The sequence below is a fragment of the Hippoglossus stenolepis genome, chromosome 2 (assembly GCF_022539355.2).
Source record: "Hippoglossus stenolepis isolate QCI-W04-F060 chromosome 2, HSTE1.2, whole genome shotgun sequence".
NCBI classification, from domain to species: Eukaryota; Metazoa; Chordata; class Actinopteri; order Pleuronectiformes; family Pleuronectidae; genus Hippoglossus; species Hippoglossus stenolepis.
This window is the reverse complement of record NC_061484.1, coordinates 24789396-24807414: the sequence shown is the minus strand read 5'-3', so window position 1 is coordinate 24807414 and position 18019 is coordinate 24789396. Positions and strand designations below refer to the sequence as shown.

Below are 18019 nucleotides of genomic sequence, written 5' to 3'. Positions count from 1 at the left end.
TGATGATTTTTTTGCCGCAGCAGACAGAGCCCAAACACCCACAGCAGCTTTACAGCTGGTTGAATGTGGCTTCACAGGCTTCTGAGCCCAAATGATCCAAATCCTGAGAGACTGACAGCAGCGGAGTTATGTCAAACACAAGCAGAGGTTTTAAAAATGATTATTTTGATTATTAAATACGAGACGGTTTGACCTTTTGGTCCCTTAGCCACATGTATCACACCACACAAGCCCGTCCAATAGATCATGTGCCACCACGTACACTTCAACACCATGAGAATACATACATATTCAAATGTCTTTTTTTTTTTTTTTATGTGTTCAAAGTACATGCGTTCACGTGTAAACATAGACTCAGCCGATTATAGGCTTTGGATTCATGGGAGTCAGATAGTATAGGATACATACGAACACACACACACACACACACATGCACACACGCACACACACCTGAGATGCCTATTGGGCCAGATTGTTCAACAATACTATAGCTTCAGTTTCCTTTCAAGTGTGAGACATATATGGAAGTCGTGTGCTATCAGTTGCGGCAGTGGGTGAGTCTTCTGGCAGTGCTGAGTCAGACGAGCGGTTGTCCCCTCGGAGCTTTAACCACGGAGCTTTGACAGACGGGTCATTTAAGATGGCGATGACGAAGATATTCCGCTAAGTACGTCAGGATAAAATATAGATGAAGTCAACATATACTCTACCTCATTGATAAATATATACTGTATAATTCGTACCGATGACATCTTCACTCACTAAACCTAATCAACAACAGTAAACTATTAGAATTCAGTAAATATTCTAGAAAAATCTACTAAATAGAGCTTGGTAACGGTGGAAGCACACGGGTAAAGTCCTCCAGACTGAAACCATGAATATCAGTCAACATAAAATAAAAGCATTCTAGTGTCATGCTTGATCCGGAAATCACAGTAAATCACCGACTGAAGCAACTGCTGTCAAAACCATATCGTGTACTAGAGTGTAGATAGCACAACTAATAACAAGAACAGTAATAATACAATCTAGAGCTCTGAATTGGAATAGTAAATTACTGATGTTGCGACCTCTTAAATATAAACACCAAATAAAACCTTCTGTCTGTGACGATGATGATACTTTAAATAATCACGATAGTCGAGTCAGTTCATTGTAAACACTGTCGTTCTCTTGATAATAAGACGATGTCCCCTGATTCAGCTCCCGAGCGCTGAATGTGGACACGCACCACAAAGAGAGAAATCTTCAAGAATAGCAATTGAACCCCTGATCGTTGGAATGAAACTGAAGTCCTGCAAAAAAACGCTGTAAATTAGGATTGAAATGAATTGAGCTGTGTCCCAGTTTACAGGCTAGCCTCCCTGGAAGAACCTGACTCATCTCACCGGGCTGACGGGGCGGTTTCAGAGGGAAAAGGCTCCTCCTCCAAACGCAGCCTTCTTACAACCCTGGTGTCTGCGACTCTCGGTGTCCTACAATCTATCGCATGCCGGTCAATGGCTTAATGGTGCGTTCAAATTTCCTCTTCCCCTCATAAAGTCAGGAAATGTCACATCATAAGTACGAGGTATTTGGCTTCAGGTGGTCATCAGTCACTAAACCGGTACAGGGTGCGATCCATGCAAGGTCTTAATTTCCACTGGGGATGATTTATTCACTGAAGCTCTGTAAACACCTCCGTCCTCTCAGCACCCAGCGGTCACAATCCACAAACGCTGGATTGATATTCTATTTTGCACTAAGAGCGACAATCTTTCAAAGTAAGAGGACGTTTTGGCTGAACGTTTGTGCCCTACAAATCGTCTCACAGGCTAAATTTAAGTTTGGCCCGACTCTCTGATTGGCGGACGTTGTTGGCTTATATGTGGCCTCACAGGAATATCTGCAAATGCTTGTCAGGGCTTTTAAAAAGTATAAATTTGAATGTTGATTGGCAGCAAAAGATAAGGCGGTAGCACGTTTTTGCAAATCCAGCAAAACCCATCAATAAAACTTAAAAGGATTTTAAGGGATTTGCATTAATAAAACAGAAATTTCACATTATTTTTCTTGCTTTACTGATACTGCAGAAAGCATCTGAAACCAAACCCATGCCTATGAAATAATGGACGCCAGGCGTACACTACACTATTCATCCTTGTTAACACTCTGTAGATGATGGTAAACAGAGCGTTGCCTGTTAAATTAAAGTGATGTGGCTGTAATCATCGAACACGGTCAAGTATTATCACTGTTTTTCACTAGTTCTCAGGGATAAACACGGACATATTTGACTCTACGGGTTAACGAGGAACACTTGAACGCAGCATCAGTTTTGGTCTGTGTGAGGTTAGACTGTATTATTTGGGGGGGAGGAGGCACATGGTCGCCCATCTATCCTCCAAGCGAGGCAACCCCTGAATCTGAACACAGCTCCCATCATCTCAGTGTTGTCGCGCAAACACAGGAGCTGCCCCCCGTGAGGTCACTGCTGATGTCATCTGGAGGTCTGAACCTGATTGGGCGGCTGGGCATAGAGGTACCTCCAGATGGCGTAGTAGTGTATGGCTGCTCCCATAGCTACAAACAGGTGCCAGATGGCGTGAGCGAACGGGACAATGCCGTCGCTTTTGAAGAAGACCATCCCCAGACAGTAGCAGGCTCCGCCCACCAGAAGCTCACACAGGCCCGACTGCTCCGGCTGCGAAGAGACAGGAAGTTTATTGTTTTGCAGATATCACAGAGGAGACGTGTTAAAACCACAGAGGAGAGGCTGAAAGGGTGGGCTCACCATTGAGAGGATGACCAGGGCTGGAAAAACACCCATCACTGTGTAGCAGATCAACTCCATGATCTTGTACCTGATACAGAGAGGGAGGTTCGAGCATGGCTGTTCATTCTCCACCACGGCAACAGTGTGAGCGACGAAACAATCTCAGCTCAGAGATCCATCTACTACGTTTCTCTGAGATGTGGGTCTTATCTCGAGGGGGCACCAGAGAGAGGGAGGCGGAGCCTGACTGAGAGCTCTGGGACGCTGCACGCCCTCCTACACCTACGACCTGCACCCATTGGACGGTACTAACTGTCAATCACACGGGATCCATGCCCCAATGCAAGAGGCAACTTTTTGAAGATACTTGACAACATGTTCACAACACTTTACCTGTGCAGTATTAATACCTGCAACTTAACAAAGTGGCTTCATGAAGAGGTGCAGAAGAAAACTTAAAATCATGTATAAGTGCTTTAAATTATTGTCTGTTCTCTAGTTGCAGCATAACATAAACCAACACATGTTTTAACCGTCTCTTCACAGTAAGATTTAAAGACTTTCATTCTGAAAGACATTGTTGGGTAGGGAGGAAAACCTGATCATGTGATGGAAAAACTAGTAAATGGACCTTTGAGTTGAGATTGTTTTATCACGTTGGAATTTTAACTGGACCAATAAATAGACAGTAAATCAGATACTGATGAGAGTAAATGTTTGAATGTATGAGCCGACCTCTCATGGAAGAAGAAGACGTAGGTGGTACCAAAAGAGGCCATGACCCACACCAACCAGCGCATGTGGCACGCCCAAGGACCCAGCTCCCGCAGGTTCAGCCTGGTTGTGAAACAGAAAAAACACAAATATAGAATATATTCACACGAACATTGTCCACACCTCCAGAGACACACGTGAACGACAGGCTGAGTTGTTTACCATGGGGCGTAGGAGGCAGCGATGAAGAAGTAGATCACCATCCTGTCACACATGTGGAAACAGTGCTCCACGGACCTGGGGAGAGAAACCAAGCGGCCTCATAACCACGGAGGGACTCTGTTCATACATGTAGCGTCAGTGTGGGATGCAGGGATTTGTTCCAGGGACAGTTTCCAAAAATTCTTCTCAATCTCCACAGAAAAATACCAGATACTGGAAAAGCTAAATGTATGTGTTTGTACCGTAAGTGGCTCTTCTTCCAGGCCACAGTGTGGAACAGGGTGGAGATGATGAAGAGCGAGGTGAGCCCCGCCCCGTACACCCAGGCCGACAACCGCTCCCATTGGTCCTCTGAATGGAGGTGCAACAGGGAGCTGCCCAGCAGGCTGGGGATTATCCATAACTACATGAAGCCACAACACAAATGAGACATGAGACGGAAATCGATGCTGAATACACGATGTTCGAGATAAACAGAAAATGTTTATTTCATGCACTGTGTGTGTGTGTGGTCTGAAAAAACCCTGATGGTGTCTCATTTATCTGGATTTTTCTCCTGCTTTCCTGGAGTGTGTTATTTCATCATTCTGTGGCTGTGTGTGTGTGTGTGTGTGTGTGTGTGTGTGTGTGTGTGTGTGTGTGTGTGTGTGTGTGTGTGTGTGTGTGTGTGTGTGTGTGTGTGTGTGTGTGTGTGTGTGTGTGTGTGCGCACTCACCGCATGCGTAGCACAGTTGGCAGCGTGCTCATATTCTGTGGGCTGGTATCTCTTGTTAGGAGGAACGCGGTTGTTCATAAACCTGGAAGTGTCACAAATCAGCAGATTGAGAATTAAATATTCAACAGCATCTTCATGAGCTGCAACAAGTAGACGATCAGTCAAATGGAAGAAAAGCAATAATCCATTATTGTTTTTTAGCCAAAAAAATTTGCAAAAAAATACAAATTCTCTGGTTTCAGCATGTGAGTATTTTCCGGTTTCTTTAATATTCAATGATGGTCAGAAACAATATATTTCTAATATAATTTTAAACCAAACAACAACAGATCAGTTAATCAAGAAAATAACTGAAAGTGGAAATATCTCAGGTTGAACTAAAATCCAAGACATTTATGCAACAGTGAAACATATGAAATGAACCCTTTAGCAGAGCTGAAAATAAAGAAAATACAAATCTTTTACAGCAGTGTTATTGATCTCTCGTCTTACAAACAGCCTTTGTGGAAACAACACATGTTTAATATGTGATATCTTCTTCACATTTCAATCCTTATATCAATGTTTTTCTTCTTAATGTCGTGGAAACGTGTCAAACATCTTCATAGTTTGTTTCCATTTGTATCTCAGCGATGCTCATAAAATGTCACCCCACCCCGTCCCTTCGCTTAGCAACGCTAGATCATGCTTCAACTTGTTGCCATGGCTGCTGTTGCCTGGCAACAGTGGGTAACCGCGTACCGACTGAACCACAGATTTTTCCAGATGATCTCTTTCATAAGCACTTCACATGTACACACACACACACACACATACAAACACACACATGCACACAAGCACATACATGTTCTGTTTTTTTTTACAACATGAACACGGCTCAGAAACCCAAACAAGCACAGATCAGCTCAGGAGGTTGCGCTCTGTCACTGATGTCACTGTTGTCATGGAAACCACCGAGCAGGGATACCACAGCAGAAAACTCCCTCCTCGCCTCTTTCATCTTTCTTCCCTCATCTCCTCCATCTCGGTCTCCTGTTCCCCGGCTGCGTCTCCTCTCTGCTTCCCGATGATTAAATTAACATGCAGGACAGCAAACGATGTCCACGCAGACAAACATGGACACGTGTGCACACACTCACATGCACGTAGACACACACACACACACACACACACACACACACACATACACTCACACAAACCACAACCCCTCCCTGTTTTTATGCTGCATCTTGCAGAACAAGATTTCATAAGAGACCTAGATTTAGCGATGTCTCTGTCTCTCTCTCTCTAAGACACACACACACACACACACACACACACACACACACACACACACACACACACACACACACACACACACACAACACACACTTGTTCTAAGATTCCAGGGAGTTAGAAGGACACAGAGGCTTCCATGGAAGGGAAAACCACCATTAAAAATTCATACACGTGAACAGTCAGTTAGCTTTTAAAACTTGAAGATGTCTCAGCCAACATTAACAAACCACGCACATTATGCATCTATGGAGCCATGCGTGTATGTCTCATATCACAGGGGGAATACACTGCTAGGCCAAACTCACAGAGGAAAATTAGCATGTTCTCCACCTTTAGCATTTAGAAAAATCATGTGTTTCAGTATCAGCAGAGCTAAATTAGCCTTAAATCAAACCACGCTGTGTCTCTATGTGATGTACTGTCTCTTCATTGCTGTTTTAAATCAGACACCAGTGATTCTGGAAGGACAGATACAGGACAGGAGGTGACAAAAGACCCAGAATCCACCTCTCATAGTGGAAATTATACGTCAGGGATCTTAATCGGCTCATCCTCTCTCTTCCCTCCTCCTCCATCGTGTGTTCGTTCCTCAAGCAGCTGTTTTTTTTTCTTAAGTGACACTAATTCAGAGCTATTAATACGAAGTGACCCAACCCAGAAACACACCGTCCCGTCCCCGATACGAGGCTCCGCCGCCCTGCATCTGACGCTGTCTGGCTGGCTCTGTCTGTGGTGTGTGTGTCAGTGCCAGGCCCAGCAGGCTTGGCCGGTTCATTAATGACTTTATCAAGCTGGCTGATAATTAGCAGGCCAGAAGCCAGGCAGAGATCCAGAGGGGAGCGGAGCTGTGGCAACATCAGCTCGTACAGAGCGGCAGCAGCCGGCCGGACAGAAGGAACTCTCTCTGCTTCAGTCGTCTGATTGAAGCCTGAAGACCACGACCTCAGTTCACTTAATGGTCAGCATGAATTAATATTACAGCCTGGTTTACGGTCAAGGCGGCGCTGCCCTTTGTCCACGTATAGACGCTGAGGGAAAGTACTTAAGGAAACGTGAAGCGAAACAAAAAACAATGCCAGTAGATTAGAAATGACCATTTAGAAAAGTAATCTGAAAAACATTTTGATAATAATGTTTGTAGGGATATAACGCAATATCAATTATTATCACAAGATAATTTTCCTCAATTGCAACCTTATAAAAGATTCCCTATATATCGAAACATTGCTTTTGCATTGTGAGGAACACTTGATCGACTTGCATCTTATCAACAGTTTTTCATCTCATTTAGTTTAAAACCACAACCTTCACGCAGGAGCAAGAGTAACTCTTCAAACTAAACAGAAACAATAGTTATTTTTCCCTTTTTTGATTAATAATTTGGTCCAAGGAAAGTTTGTACAGTCCCTCAAACACATCTTTTAAATTATTATAATTGCAAGAAAGCAGCAACTCTTCATCAAACAACGGTTATGAGACGCTGTTGGTGATCGTCTAAGGTTTGTTCTGTTTAAGTTGTAAAGAAGAGGATAAAACCACAATATGAGGATGGCCAAAAAAAATAAATAAATAAAATAACCTCCTGCCTTCTTATTTATGGCGAAAGGTGTAAAAACTCAGAAGCTGTCACGCAGGACAACTCATGTCAGGTTACATAAAACTATTTGGCCTCAGCCTCAGTCTGACTTTACACACGAGATGATTGTTTTTTCCATATCTGAGTTTATGTATCAGCTGACGGGCGTGTTGCTCGAGGGCAGAGGAAAACATGTGGATTTAAAAGGATCTTGTGCAGCGTGGTCGTCACACTCTTGATTATCGCGTGACTGTTTTAGTCGTTTTTCAAGCAAAACACAAAAAATATGATGGTTCCGGCCTCTCAAGTGAAATGATATGATGCTTTTCTACATTTTAATTTAAAATCTTGAGGTTTCTGAGCGGTTGGTAAGATAAACAACACTCTGGGCTCTGGGAACTTGTTAACACTTGCATTACATACTATTTTCACATATTTTATAGAGATTAATCGAGATAACTATTCGTAGATTAGCTGTTAACGAAAGAGAAAAGTCAGTTTCAGTGTTCGGCTGCTCTGTTTGACCTCCTCCACCAAACATAACCACGGCAACCTCATCCTGTTTGTCCAAACGTGTCCAGTAAGTCTCATCAGAGACTGAGGACAGACTGTGTGTTTGTGAGGCCTCCTGTGTCTCAGAGGAGGATGAGCACATACACAAAAAGAGAGGAGGCGTGAAGAGACAGCAAAGATGATGATGATGATGAGGAGGAGGAGGAGGAGGAGGAGGAGGAGGAGGAGGAAAGTGGCAGGTGTGTGTTTTTCTTAAATTTGTTTGTCAAGCAAATAAAAAATGGACGACAATGACTAGTTATTGGACACATTGAAAAAAAGGTTGATTTATACATAAATATATTCTGTTTAAAAGATAATTCCCAACACCTCAGCATCATTGTTACCATCAGGCATCAACATGAGAATCATTTATATGTATTTATAATAATAATGGAAGATATTATCATAGAGGTAAATGATAAGAAATAATGTGACCTGCCTCACAAGATTCATTTACATCAGTAGTTATGAGATACATTGGAAAAGATTTGACTTATTAAAAACAGATCATTTCCAAACTCCCTTCCCCTCCTCCTCCTCCTCCTCCTCCTCCTCAGCATCACTACCAGGCATCAACATGAGGATCATTTCTCGTTATTTCTAACAATAAATAATATCATCAGCGAGGTAAATGATATTAAATAATGTGACCAATCATCAGTAGTTATGAGACACACATTGGGAAAAAGGGTTGACAATTGACAAGGGTTATTATTATAGAGATCATTTCCAAACCCCTCTCAGCATCCTCCTCCTCCTCCTCCTCCTCCTCCTCCTCCTCCTCTTCCTCCTCAGCATCACTACCAGGCACCAACATGAGGAACATTTCCATTTATTCCAGACTATAAATAATAATACCATTGAGGTAAATGACGTGAAATAACGGGACCTACCTTACTAGATTCATTTACAGTGGAAATCAGCAACAGTTTGCCAGCAGACGGACGGTGTGTGTGTGTGTGTGTGTGTGTGTGTGTGTGTGAGGCTGGAGCCTGGATCTGTTCGGTCCGGAGCGAATCACCGATCTGATCACTTCAGCTCCGGCGGTAACGGACTCATCTCATGTAACGGGAACGGAAACGTAACGTAACGGGCAGCGCGGTGTCACCGGAGGAGGAGGAGACGTCGTCCGATCCTCATCTCAGGCACCGGGACACGGATTCATCATCCCCGAACCCAGCGGCTGCTCCAGAGGATCCGGTCCGGAGGTGTGGGCGTCCGGGTGGTGGTTGTGTGTGTGTGTGTGTGTGTGTGTGGGGTGGGGGGGGGAGAGCCGGTTCTCGTGCACGGTCGGTGGCGGTGGTGGTCGAGCTGCTGTTGGTGGATCTCTCTCTCTCTCTCTCTCTCTCTCTCTCTCTCTCTCTCTCCCTCCTCCCTCCCTCCTTCCCTCTCTCTCATCACGACTCGGTGAGCAGGTTGTTTTCCATCGATGAAGCCGCCGCATCCGTTTCTAAATGCAGCGCTTTCTTCCTCACCGGTGAGAGCACGAGTGTACGTGGGGCTTGCAGTTCCCGGTGCAGCCTCCAGGGGGAGGAGGAGTCACGACTCACGATAAACCGGTTTTTATGTGAAATGGATGGATTTAGCTAATTTCAATTACTTTAGCTCATGTTTCTGTTGTTGTATATTTGCTTTTGATGGAACTGTGTTTTATAAAAAAAATAAACTGTGAAGAAACAACTTCACCTTTCCTACTTGTTTAAAATGTAATAAGTGTTCTTTGCGATATAGACACTGCAGCTTAGGTTTCAGTGATAACCGAGTCGACTCCTTTGAATGGAAATATTTTTGTAAAACAATGATTTTTTGAAACAAGAAAATGCTCTCGCTATAAAACATCTCATTTTGTTTTATTTTACCTTTTCAACCCACACTAATAAGGCAGCAAATGACAAACAGTCATAACTTAAATAATGTGTGTTCGACTTTGCTTTACAGTTAAACTAAATTCTTTTGGTTTTCTTTGATAAACACTTGTTATTGACTGAGTGGCTTTCCCTCCAGGACTGTGGACATGTCCTCTAAAGACTTGTGGACACTCTGCAGGAATTCTGAGTATCCTGCTCACAGGGGATACTTGTAGATTACGTATTGATTACACTGCTGTGTGCTGCTTCCGGCTAATCGAGAAAGTCGAAGCACAATAACTTGGATGTGATTGGCCAGTGAGCCCTGGAACCTGCATGCTCTCTCACGGTCACTGGGATCGACTGGCAGACATAGTTTTTGACGACCCACTGCTGGGGATTTGTCCCAGTACCCCACTGTGCGTGTTGTACCCAGTCAATACTAAAGAGTGACAAATCCGTCTTTGCAGATGTCGACAATCAAAATGTGAAATAAGTGTTGCCCCCTACATTAAATGATATTTGGAGCGTTCCTGGAGCATTGGCCTGTGGCTGCTCCACACTGTGCTGTGCTGGCTGACAAACGAAGGCGTGCGAACACTGTTTGGTGAAAGAAGTAACCGGTCGGATCGTCTCTGTGCGGCCATGCCTGAAAGCTGCAGTGCTACACGACTCACACGTGGCCACCGTCCCTCCATACTGCCGGATGAGGAAGCCCCATCTGAAAGGACAGCTGTGCCGTCGCATCTGGACTGGACTCGTTCTTCTTCAGCTGTGTCCTCCCACCCTGCCTGAACTCCAGGGCATCAATGGTGAGGTTTGACACGGCTGAGTCAAAGTTTTCCTTTGCTTCATTGATGCCGTTTTCTAGCTCTCTGTCCAGCCTGGACTTCAGTCTGTGCAGAGCAGAGGCTGAATCCACAGCAGCAGCAACAGAGCCTGGATTTTAATATGTCCTTTAATATTAATAAATAAAAATATATGATTTCCATGTCATGTGACGCACTTGACAAACAAAGGCTAAATTGTATTGATACCCGAGCTACACATGACACACCTCTTACTACTAGATTTTTAGTGCTTCTGATATTTCATATGAATATTTACATTTAAAATCATTTTTTCTAATAGCTCAGATCAGATATCTTTGCGACCCCAGACAACACGACTTTCATTTATGTTTCTGATATTGTTTTTCAACAGCTTCCATGTCATGTGACCCACTGACTCAAACCAAAGCTGAATCGTATTATTAACCAACATAAATAGGCCTATTCATGGACATTTTCATTTATATTTCATTAAATAGATGAAAATATGAAACTGGTGAATGTGGCAAAACCTGATCGACACACACACACACACACACACACCTGTAATGAACAAAGCTTTGTTGCATCGTAACAATCATTTATTAAAGGCATATTATGACCAGCATAAGCTTTAAACAAGTACTGCAGCATTTCATCTTGATTAATATAAAAATTCCTGCTTCAAGCATTGAGCTCAGACTGAACTGTCTGTGATGACACTAACTCATGAAGTACCGTTCACAGACCCACGGTCAGTCCCTCCGTTTACAGTTCTGAGTTCAACAAGCTCCTCAAAGGGCTTCGGGGGGGATAACAAACACTATTTGACCCGAGTCTGATCGTTTAACCTCTATATAAAAACACCTGATTAAAATGTGGCCGAGAAGCTTTGAGCGATAAGGCAGCAGTTTTTCCTTCATATATCCAGAAGCTAGTATACGTTGCGTGGTTTCGTGTAAACTTCAGTTCAGACTATTTTCAAGTTCTTCATTGCAGATTCCAGAGACTGAAAGAAGAAATAAAAAATTAGTATCTGTATTAAGACTGTGAAAACATCAAGTCTGCAGGAATTCACACAAATAAGATCTGATTAAATCGATCCATCACGTGTGTGTAGTACCTTGACATCCCAGATGCACATTCCTCCGTCCATGCCGGTGGTGCAGAACTTGCCGCACTTGTTCCGTCCTCCGTCCAGCACCGAGATTTGGCTGAAATACAGTTAGAGAAAATCAAACCCTGTACAAACATGAAAATGCAAAAGAATTTAACATGGATAATGATAATTATGCATTTATTTAAAGTGCTACCTTTTTAATCATGCATTTAAATTCAGCTTGAGTCTATTTTATGATTCTGATAAAGCTGATCATTATATTTATATTTAAATAGGATCATTATTTCATTTTCTTATTTCCTTTTGTCTCTTACTGAGTTTTTCTTTTCCACAGATTGACTTTCTATTGTATTTCTTTTTATCCACGTTTGTGCTGCTTTGTTTTGCCACGATTGAAAAGCCAGTTGTATTTAATAAATCTGACTTGACCTTAAATAAGAAATAATCTTGGTCAAACATTTTTTATTGTATTTAAATATTTGTGTATAACTGTGAAGACTTTGTGTCGTTGTCTTTACACAATTCGTTCAGGAACCCACACGGACAGTGAATTTAAAATAGGTCTGTGAGTGAGTTCCTCAAATAATAATTAAACATTTCTAGCTTCCTTGTTCTTATTAGAGAGAAATTTAATTTGAATCCAGTTGCACTGTTATTGTACATGAGGGAGAAGTAATGTGGAAACCAGGATGTTGTAAAACTAAATGTTTGGCAGCATTTCACTACATCCTTGTATTTTATGTATCTCACACGTTTATTACTTCTGTTATATGTTGCTTAGCTTTAAAATTAGATTCTGTGATTCATATCAAAACGTTGATAATTGTTGTTCCACCATTTCAGAGCAAATAGGACTATAACGATTAATTCACTAATAACAGAGCACTTAAATCTTCTAATTTCTCATCTCTCTCTCTCTCCTTGTGCATCACACACTCGTCAATTCTTTCAGTCCACACTCTGATAACTGTTTCCTCTCCCGACCTGATGCTGTTCTTGTGCACCGTGTTCAGGTTCTTCTCGGTGCTCGGGGAATCGGAGGCCCGACGGTCCAGGTTCTGGAAACGTTCCCTGGCGCTGATGCCCTTCTGGGCCGCCTCCTTAGGAACGTCCAACTTCCCACCGAACGTCAAGCTGCCTTTGGCCCCGTCGTACACGAACAACACTGGGTAACAGTCATGGCCCTGCGGGAACACAATGCAGTTAGAATATCAGTAGCATATAGAGACCAGGTCATTTGTCATTTTGTTGTGTGATTAATACTGTAACTGACTAACTACCTAACTTAATGGAGGAGTAACAGTTTTAATTAAGAGTCTGTGTTTAAATGTGTGTGTTGCAGATTGTTAATTTTAACTCTGCGAGGAGGTTATGTTTTCACACTGTCCCTTGGTTTGTCAGCAAGATTATATAAAATGTACTAAAGAGATTTCCCTAAAACTTGGTGGAAGGATGGGACGTTGGACAAAAAAGAACCCATTAAAAATTAGCATGGATCATTAACGTTGCTTTTAAAAAATAAATAATTTACAGAGTTTTCCCAGGGAATAATTCCCGGATCTAGATGATTAAAATCTGGCATGTTGAGAGGACGGATATCTATTTATCCATGATTGAATCTAAGGAGACTGTTGGGCCTTAGTGGAGGTTTGTGCTCTACTGGGTGACACTTTATCAATTATGAATGTGTTCAGAATAAATACTGGATGTGTAGTGAATACTCACAGCTGCTACGATGCTGTTCTCAGTAATGAAGGTGACACAGAGAAGAGGAAGTGTCTCGGAGCGCAGACTGTTCACCCTGTGGAAGTAATAACAAAGGTCAGAGTGCGCACACTGACACTGACACACACAGACACACACAGACACAAACAGGTATGCTGTCCCGCCCTCTCTTACGTTCCGGTCTTGCCGCCCTCGGCGACAGACACAGTGGAGTCGTGGGAGGTCCAGGCCAGGCGGTTGCCGGAGTGCGAGAAGCAGACGCTGTGCACCCAACCGCCGCCTCCTACTGAACTCTGATCCGCGGCTCCGGACCCTCCGGACTCGAGCAACATCTCCCCGAAGGGCATCTTGCTGCCCCAGGGAGTGGGGCCGGGCTTCTCCTCCACCTCCTTGATGTAGGCCGAGAACACCCTGCGAACAAGAGGGGCTGACGTTAGCCATTGTTACCATTAAGACTAATGGCTGAGAGGCTTATTAGATTCATAAAGGTTTAATCGTTTATTCTGCATTATCTGTAGATGGACTATTGTGTTTCTATTTCATTGTTCTTGTGACTTTTAAGGGATGAGGCTTCATTTCATTCTAGTTTAGGATTATAGTTGGACATATGGTTATATTTGGATTATGTTTGGTGTTTATAATAACAGCTGGTGGCTGTTAAGTGTGTGAAGCCCAAGATCAAAAGGTTTTCAAGCACTGGAACCACTTTATTATTTGAGCCTCTTATCTAATAATAAAAGTTGTTGATTCACTGATGCAAATGCAGTCAAGTCAATTATTTATTCTTCCTCTCTTGTCCCATTGCAACTTCTCATTGCTCGTGACTTTCACCTGCATTTGAAGTCACAGGACCCAGCCGCCAGCAGGACGTTGTTGGGATGCCAGTCCAGACTGAGGATGGTGGAGCGGATTGGCTTCTTGATGTGCTTACACACCCACCTGTAGGAGAATCGCACGACAATGAACCCAAACTGTGTCTCACTACGATAAAATGCAGCCTTTTTTTTTACGTGAGCTTGGAACAGGAAGCCAATCCCTCGAAAAAAAAAGCTCACCAGTCATTCTCCTGCTCAAAGTAACAGATGGAGATGAGGCGGGAGCCGCTGCCCACGGCAAACTTGTTCTCTTTGGGCGACCACTTCACACAGCGGGCGGCGCGGTTGATCCTGAGGATGACCAGGGTGGGCTTCCAGGCGCCTTCTTTAAGGGACCACACGTAGGCGTTACGGTCAGCGCCGCACGTCGCTATACGGTTACTGTCTGGAGCCCAGTCAATTCCTGCAGGAGAAACAAAACTCTTACTGATATATATACCTGGAAGTCATTGAACCGCCCATGAAAGATTTGAGCACCAGCCCCTTATAAAACTGCAGCTTTTGACATATAACATGTTTATTAACGAGCTTTTTCTGCGCTGGTCTGTGGAGTTGGAGAGAGCCGGAGTAGCTGTGTCACTGTTTCCAGTCTTTGGAAAGTAGTTTCATATTATCTGTACAGACCTTAGACTGAATCTATTTATCCCACAAAGAGATTTTTTTCCAGGACTTTTCCAAAATGAAAGATCAAATCAAAATTCCAAAACTTGAGCTGAGCTTTTAAGCACAGGAGGATTTAAAGGAAATATACACACATTTGTTTCGTGGAGAGTTAAGAGGATCATCACCACTCTAATGTTTGTACTATGTTTGGATGTTAAAAGTCAGTTTCAGCTGTCAATCACCAAGTTTTACCCCTTTTTTTATAGCATCAAATAACTAATTAAAACCAAACTTATCAGAAACAGGAACACTTGAACAAACACTCTATAAGAACTACCTAAAATGACAGACACCAAATATAAAAGTTATGCCAGTAAATGACTCACCTGTCACTTGCCCGTTATGCTCCTTCAGCTCGTGGATCTTATTCCACTTGGCCCCGTCTTTCTTGTAGATGTGGACGTCGTGGTTGTTGGGGCAGAGGGCGATCTCTGCAGCACAGAGACACCAGACGGAGTTAAAGTTTTGTGCATCAACGAATTAGAACAACACAAACAGGAGAAATGAACTGGGTGACTGACAGGAGACGGGTTTTGATGGTTTGATGCTCAGTGGAGGGGAACAGTGAACAGCTGACCCGGGCTGCAGAAGAACAGAGAAAAGCAGGAGGAGCACAGTGTGCATCAGCCCGGAGGCAGCTCCCAAACACATGGTCTCTTTAAATAGACAATGTGCCACATCTGAACTCTTCCTTCCCCATAATGTTGAAGCAAACCCTGCACTGGTTTTGAGTCAGCAGATGAGTCAGGACCAGTGTTTGTCTGAGAGCAGCTGTTTCCTGCAGGTTGAGTGAAACGTCGACTGTGTGACTCGACCACAGCCGCCTGCTACATCCGCTTCACCCAGAAACCAAGAGAGACGCACATCAAAACAGCCAAATAAGGCAGGAGTTTCCTGCAGCTAACGGAGCACAAGAGCCTCTCAGAGAGAAACCCAGACGCCACGCTCACTGTTCACAGGAAACAGGAAATGCCTTCTCCCACCTGGGAGCCAATCACAACCCTCCGTCTATTACACCATTTGTGCTTTGGCGCAGACACTCGGTGGAGCAAGATGTTCCGTGATGTTCTGTGTTTGAAGCAGTGAGGAGGCGAGAGGAGGCAGAGCCGCTGAAGTGAAAAAGCAGAGAGTAACCGAAAGGAGAGAGAAAGAGAAAAAGACTTACGGGTGCGATCTTTGTTCCAGGCATGGCAGCTAATTGGTTCCAGCAGGAAACTGTAGTACGCCATGGCCAATCAGGTGTTAGAAACAGACCAGGAAGTGATGTGCACAGAACTGTCTGGAAAAAGAGAAGTGACAGAAATCTTTTTTAAAACAAGAGGAACTTTGTTTTTCCCCATATTCAGTCAGAGTTGGTTCAAACTATTTGACGTCATCGGAGGCAAAACTCGCCAACAGCTGACTTTTAAACTTTCCGGGGAACAGAAAACACACTTATGTTATCTCACTGGGGTTGTGTTAATGAAATCCAGACTTTCAGAAGCACCAGAGGAACGATGCAGGTCAAAGGTGACACACACACACATCCAGCTAACTCGACAGTTACACACATCCAGGAAGTGAATTCCAACATCTCCATCACAGTCGGTTACTTAAAGAAACTACTCTCATGTGATAACGTGAGAGAACAGCAGCAGAGTCGCCTGTTGCACATTTCCTACTTATTCCTGGTAATGCATTAGACTTACAAATTGTGTGTGTGTGTGGGTGGGTGGATGTGTGTGAGTGAGTGTGTGTGTGGCATGTCTAAACACACTCAGTCAACTGTTAAATATCTTCTCGGCTACTTACCCTGAGGGCAGCACAGAGATGAATGGGTAAAGAGCTGCAGAGATGGACAGAGACAGAGAGAAAGGAGAGAGAGAGAGGGAGACGAGGGAGATCAGCTCGCGGACTCTGGCCAGTCAACGCGAACGCCAACGACAGAGTGAGCTCAGGAAGAGGAGAGGAGCTGCAGAGAGGGAGGAGAGGTCAGAGGGGGAAGTGGAGGAGGGTACAGTGAAACTGTGAGAGGGGCGGGAGGTTTGATAGACAGGAAGTTAATGCAGGCGTGGAAAATAAAGATCACGGGTGTAACATAGTTAGAATGTGAGAGATATGGATTAAACATTATATTCTTTAAAGGAACCGGAGGGGAGGAGATAAGTTTTGTCTGGAGTGGAACTAGTGAGGGTGGAGCAAGAGCACAAAACAAGGTTCTGCATAAAAGAAAAAGGAGGAGGTGGTAGAGACTGAGGAGGGGGGGTCTGAAGCATGAAAGACATAAAAAGAAAAAGGGGAGGGACGTGGTCACTTCTGCAGAGAGAAAGCGGAACAAGGAAAAGGGGAGGGGAGAGGAGCAAAGGAGGCGGGACGGCGTCAGGAGAAGGAGAGAAAAGAGGTTGAATTGACTAAACAGTGAGTTTGCTCCTGTTTTTCTACTTTTTGGAGTCAAAGCACCAAAGTTTCATGCTGCATTTTATTACACACATTTAAAATCAGAAAACATCTGCAGTAGAGTTTTTTTTTACTTTAGTCCTTATTTCCAGTCAGGGTTTAGAGGTGGATGACACAAGTGGCTGTCAGTGAAAACCTAAAAGCTAGATAATAAAAAAATAAATGTTGAATGGGCGTTTGCACAAGGCTCATTCTCTCAGGAGCAACAAAGGATGTGAGAGGATCATATAACACACATCACACTCTTTGTATTTTGTGTTGCCTCTGGTTGACCTAGTTTGCTCAGTTGCATTATTTTTCTCTGGGTTTTTGTTGTTTTAAAAAGTTTATAATACTGACATGAAAATTCTTAGAAAGAGAAAACGGTTTCCTCTCCAACTTCCTCCTTGTACGTGCATCTTAAGCCACTGTGATTATTCACTAAAATAAGGCCTATTAAACACTTTTGGATTGTAACATACTCTGTGGAGGGGTTTTTAACCACTTGTAGTACGAGGGAGTCAAAGTCTATTCAGTTTTGTTTGTACTGGGCCCAGACATGAGCACACAGCCGACACCGCTCAGATTCCTGCTGCTGGTTTCAGGTTTGTCTGCTCATCGACAGCAACGTGCAAAGAACTGTGGAATGTGGAAGACCTCAACCTGGTAAAACCCTTATGTAAACAGAGCAAAAGATAAATTCTAAATTGGTTTTGCAAATGTTTCAATGCTTAAAAAACAGTTTTC

The 18019-nt window shown here is 43.4% G+C and overlaps 2 protein-coding genes across 2 annotated transcripts; both read right to left on the bottom strand.

Moving 5' to 3' along the window:
* Window positions 1-1946: 1946 nt before the first annotated feature.
* LOC118115107 (monocyte to macrophage differentiation factor 2) lies at window positions 1947-9086 on the bottom strand. The gene is made up of 7 exons (XM_035166075.2): window positions 8712-9086; window positions 4410-4491; window positions 3937-4097; window positions 3695-3769; window positions 3494-3595; window positions 2777-2846; window positions 1947-2686 (listed from the first exon to the last, which is right to left on the bottom strand). The coding sequence occupies exons 1-7, from the start codon at window positions 8723-8725 to the stop codon at window positions 2483-2485; spliced, it is 708 nt and encodes a 235-aa protein (XP_035021966.1). The 5' UTR covers window positions 8726-9086; the 3' UTR covers window positions 1947-2482.
* A 1972-nt stretch (window positions 9087-11058) lies between these two features.
* On the bottom strand, window positions 11059-16827 carry arpc1b (actin related protein 2/3 complex, subunit 1B). Its single transcript, XM_035175413.2, has 10 exons — window positions 16649-16827; window positions 16023-16136; window positions 15184-15288; window positions 14375-14597; window positions 14151-14258; window positions 13494-13730; window positions 13320-13395; window positions 12579-12778; window positions 11598-11688; window positions 11059-11483 (listed from the first exon to the last, which is right to left on the bottom strand). The coding sequence occupies exons 2-10, from the start codon at window positions 16084-16086 to the stop codon at window positions 11445-11447; spliced, it is 1143 nt and encodes a 380-aa protein (XP_035031304.1). The 5' UTR covers window positions 16087-16136; window positions 16649-16827; the 3' UTR covers window positions 11059-11444.
* Window positions 16828-18019: the final 1192 nt, after the last annotated feature.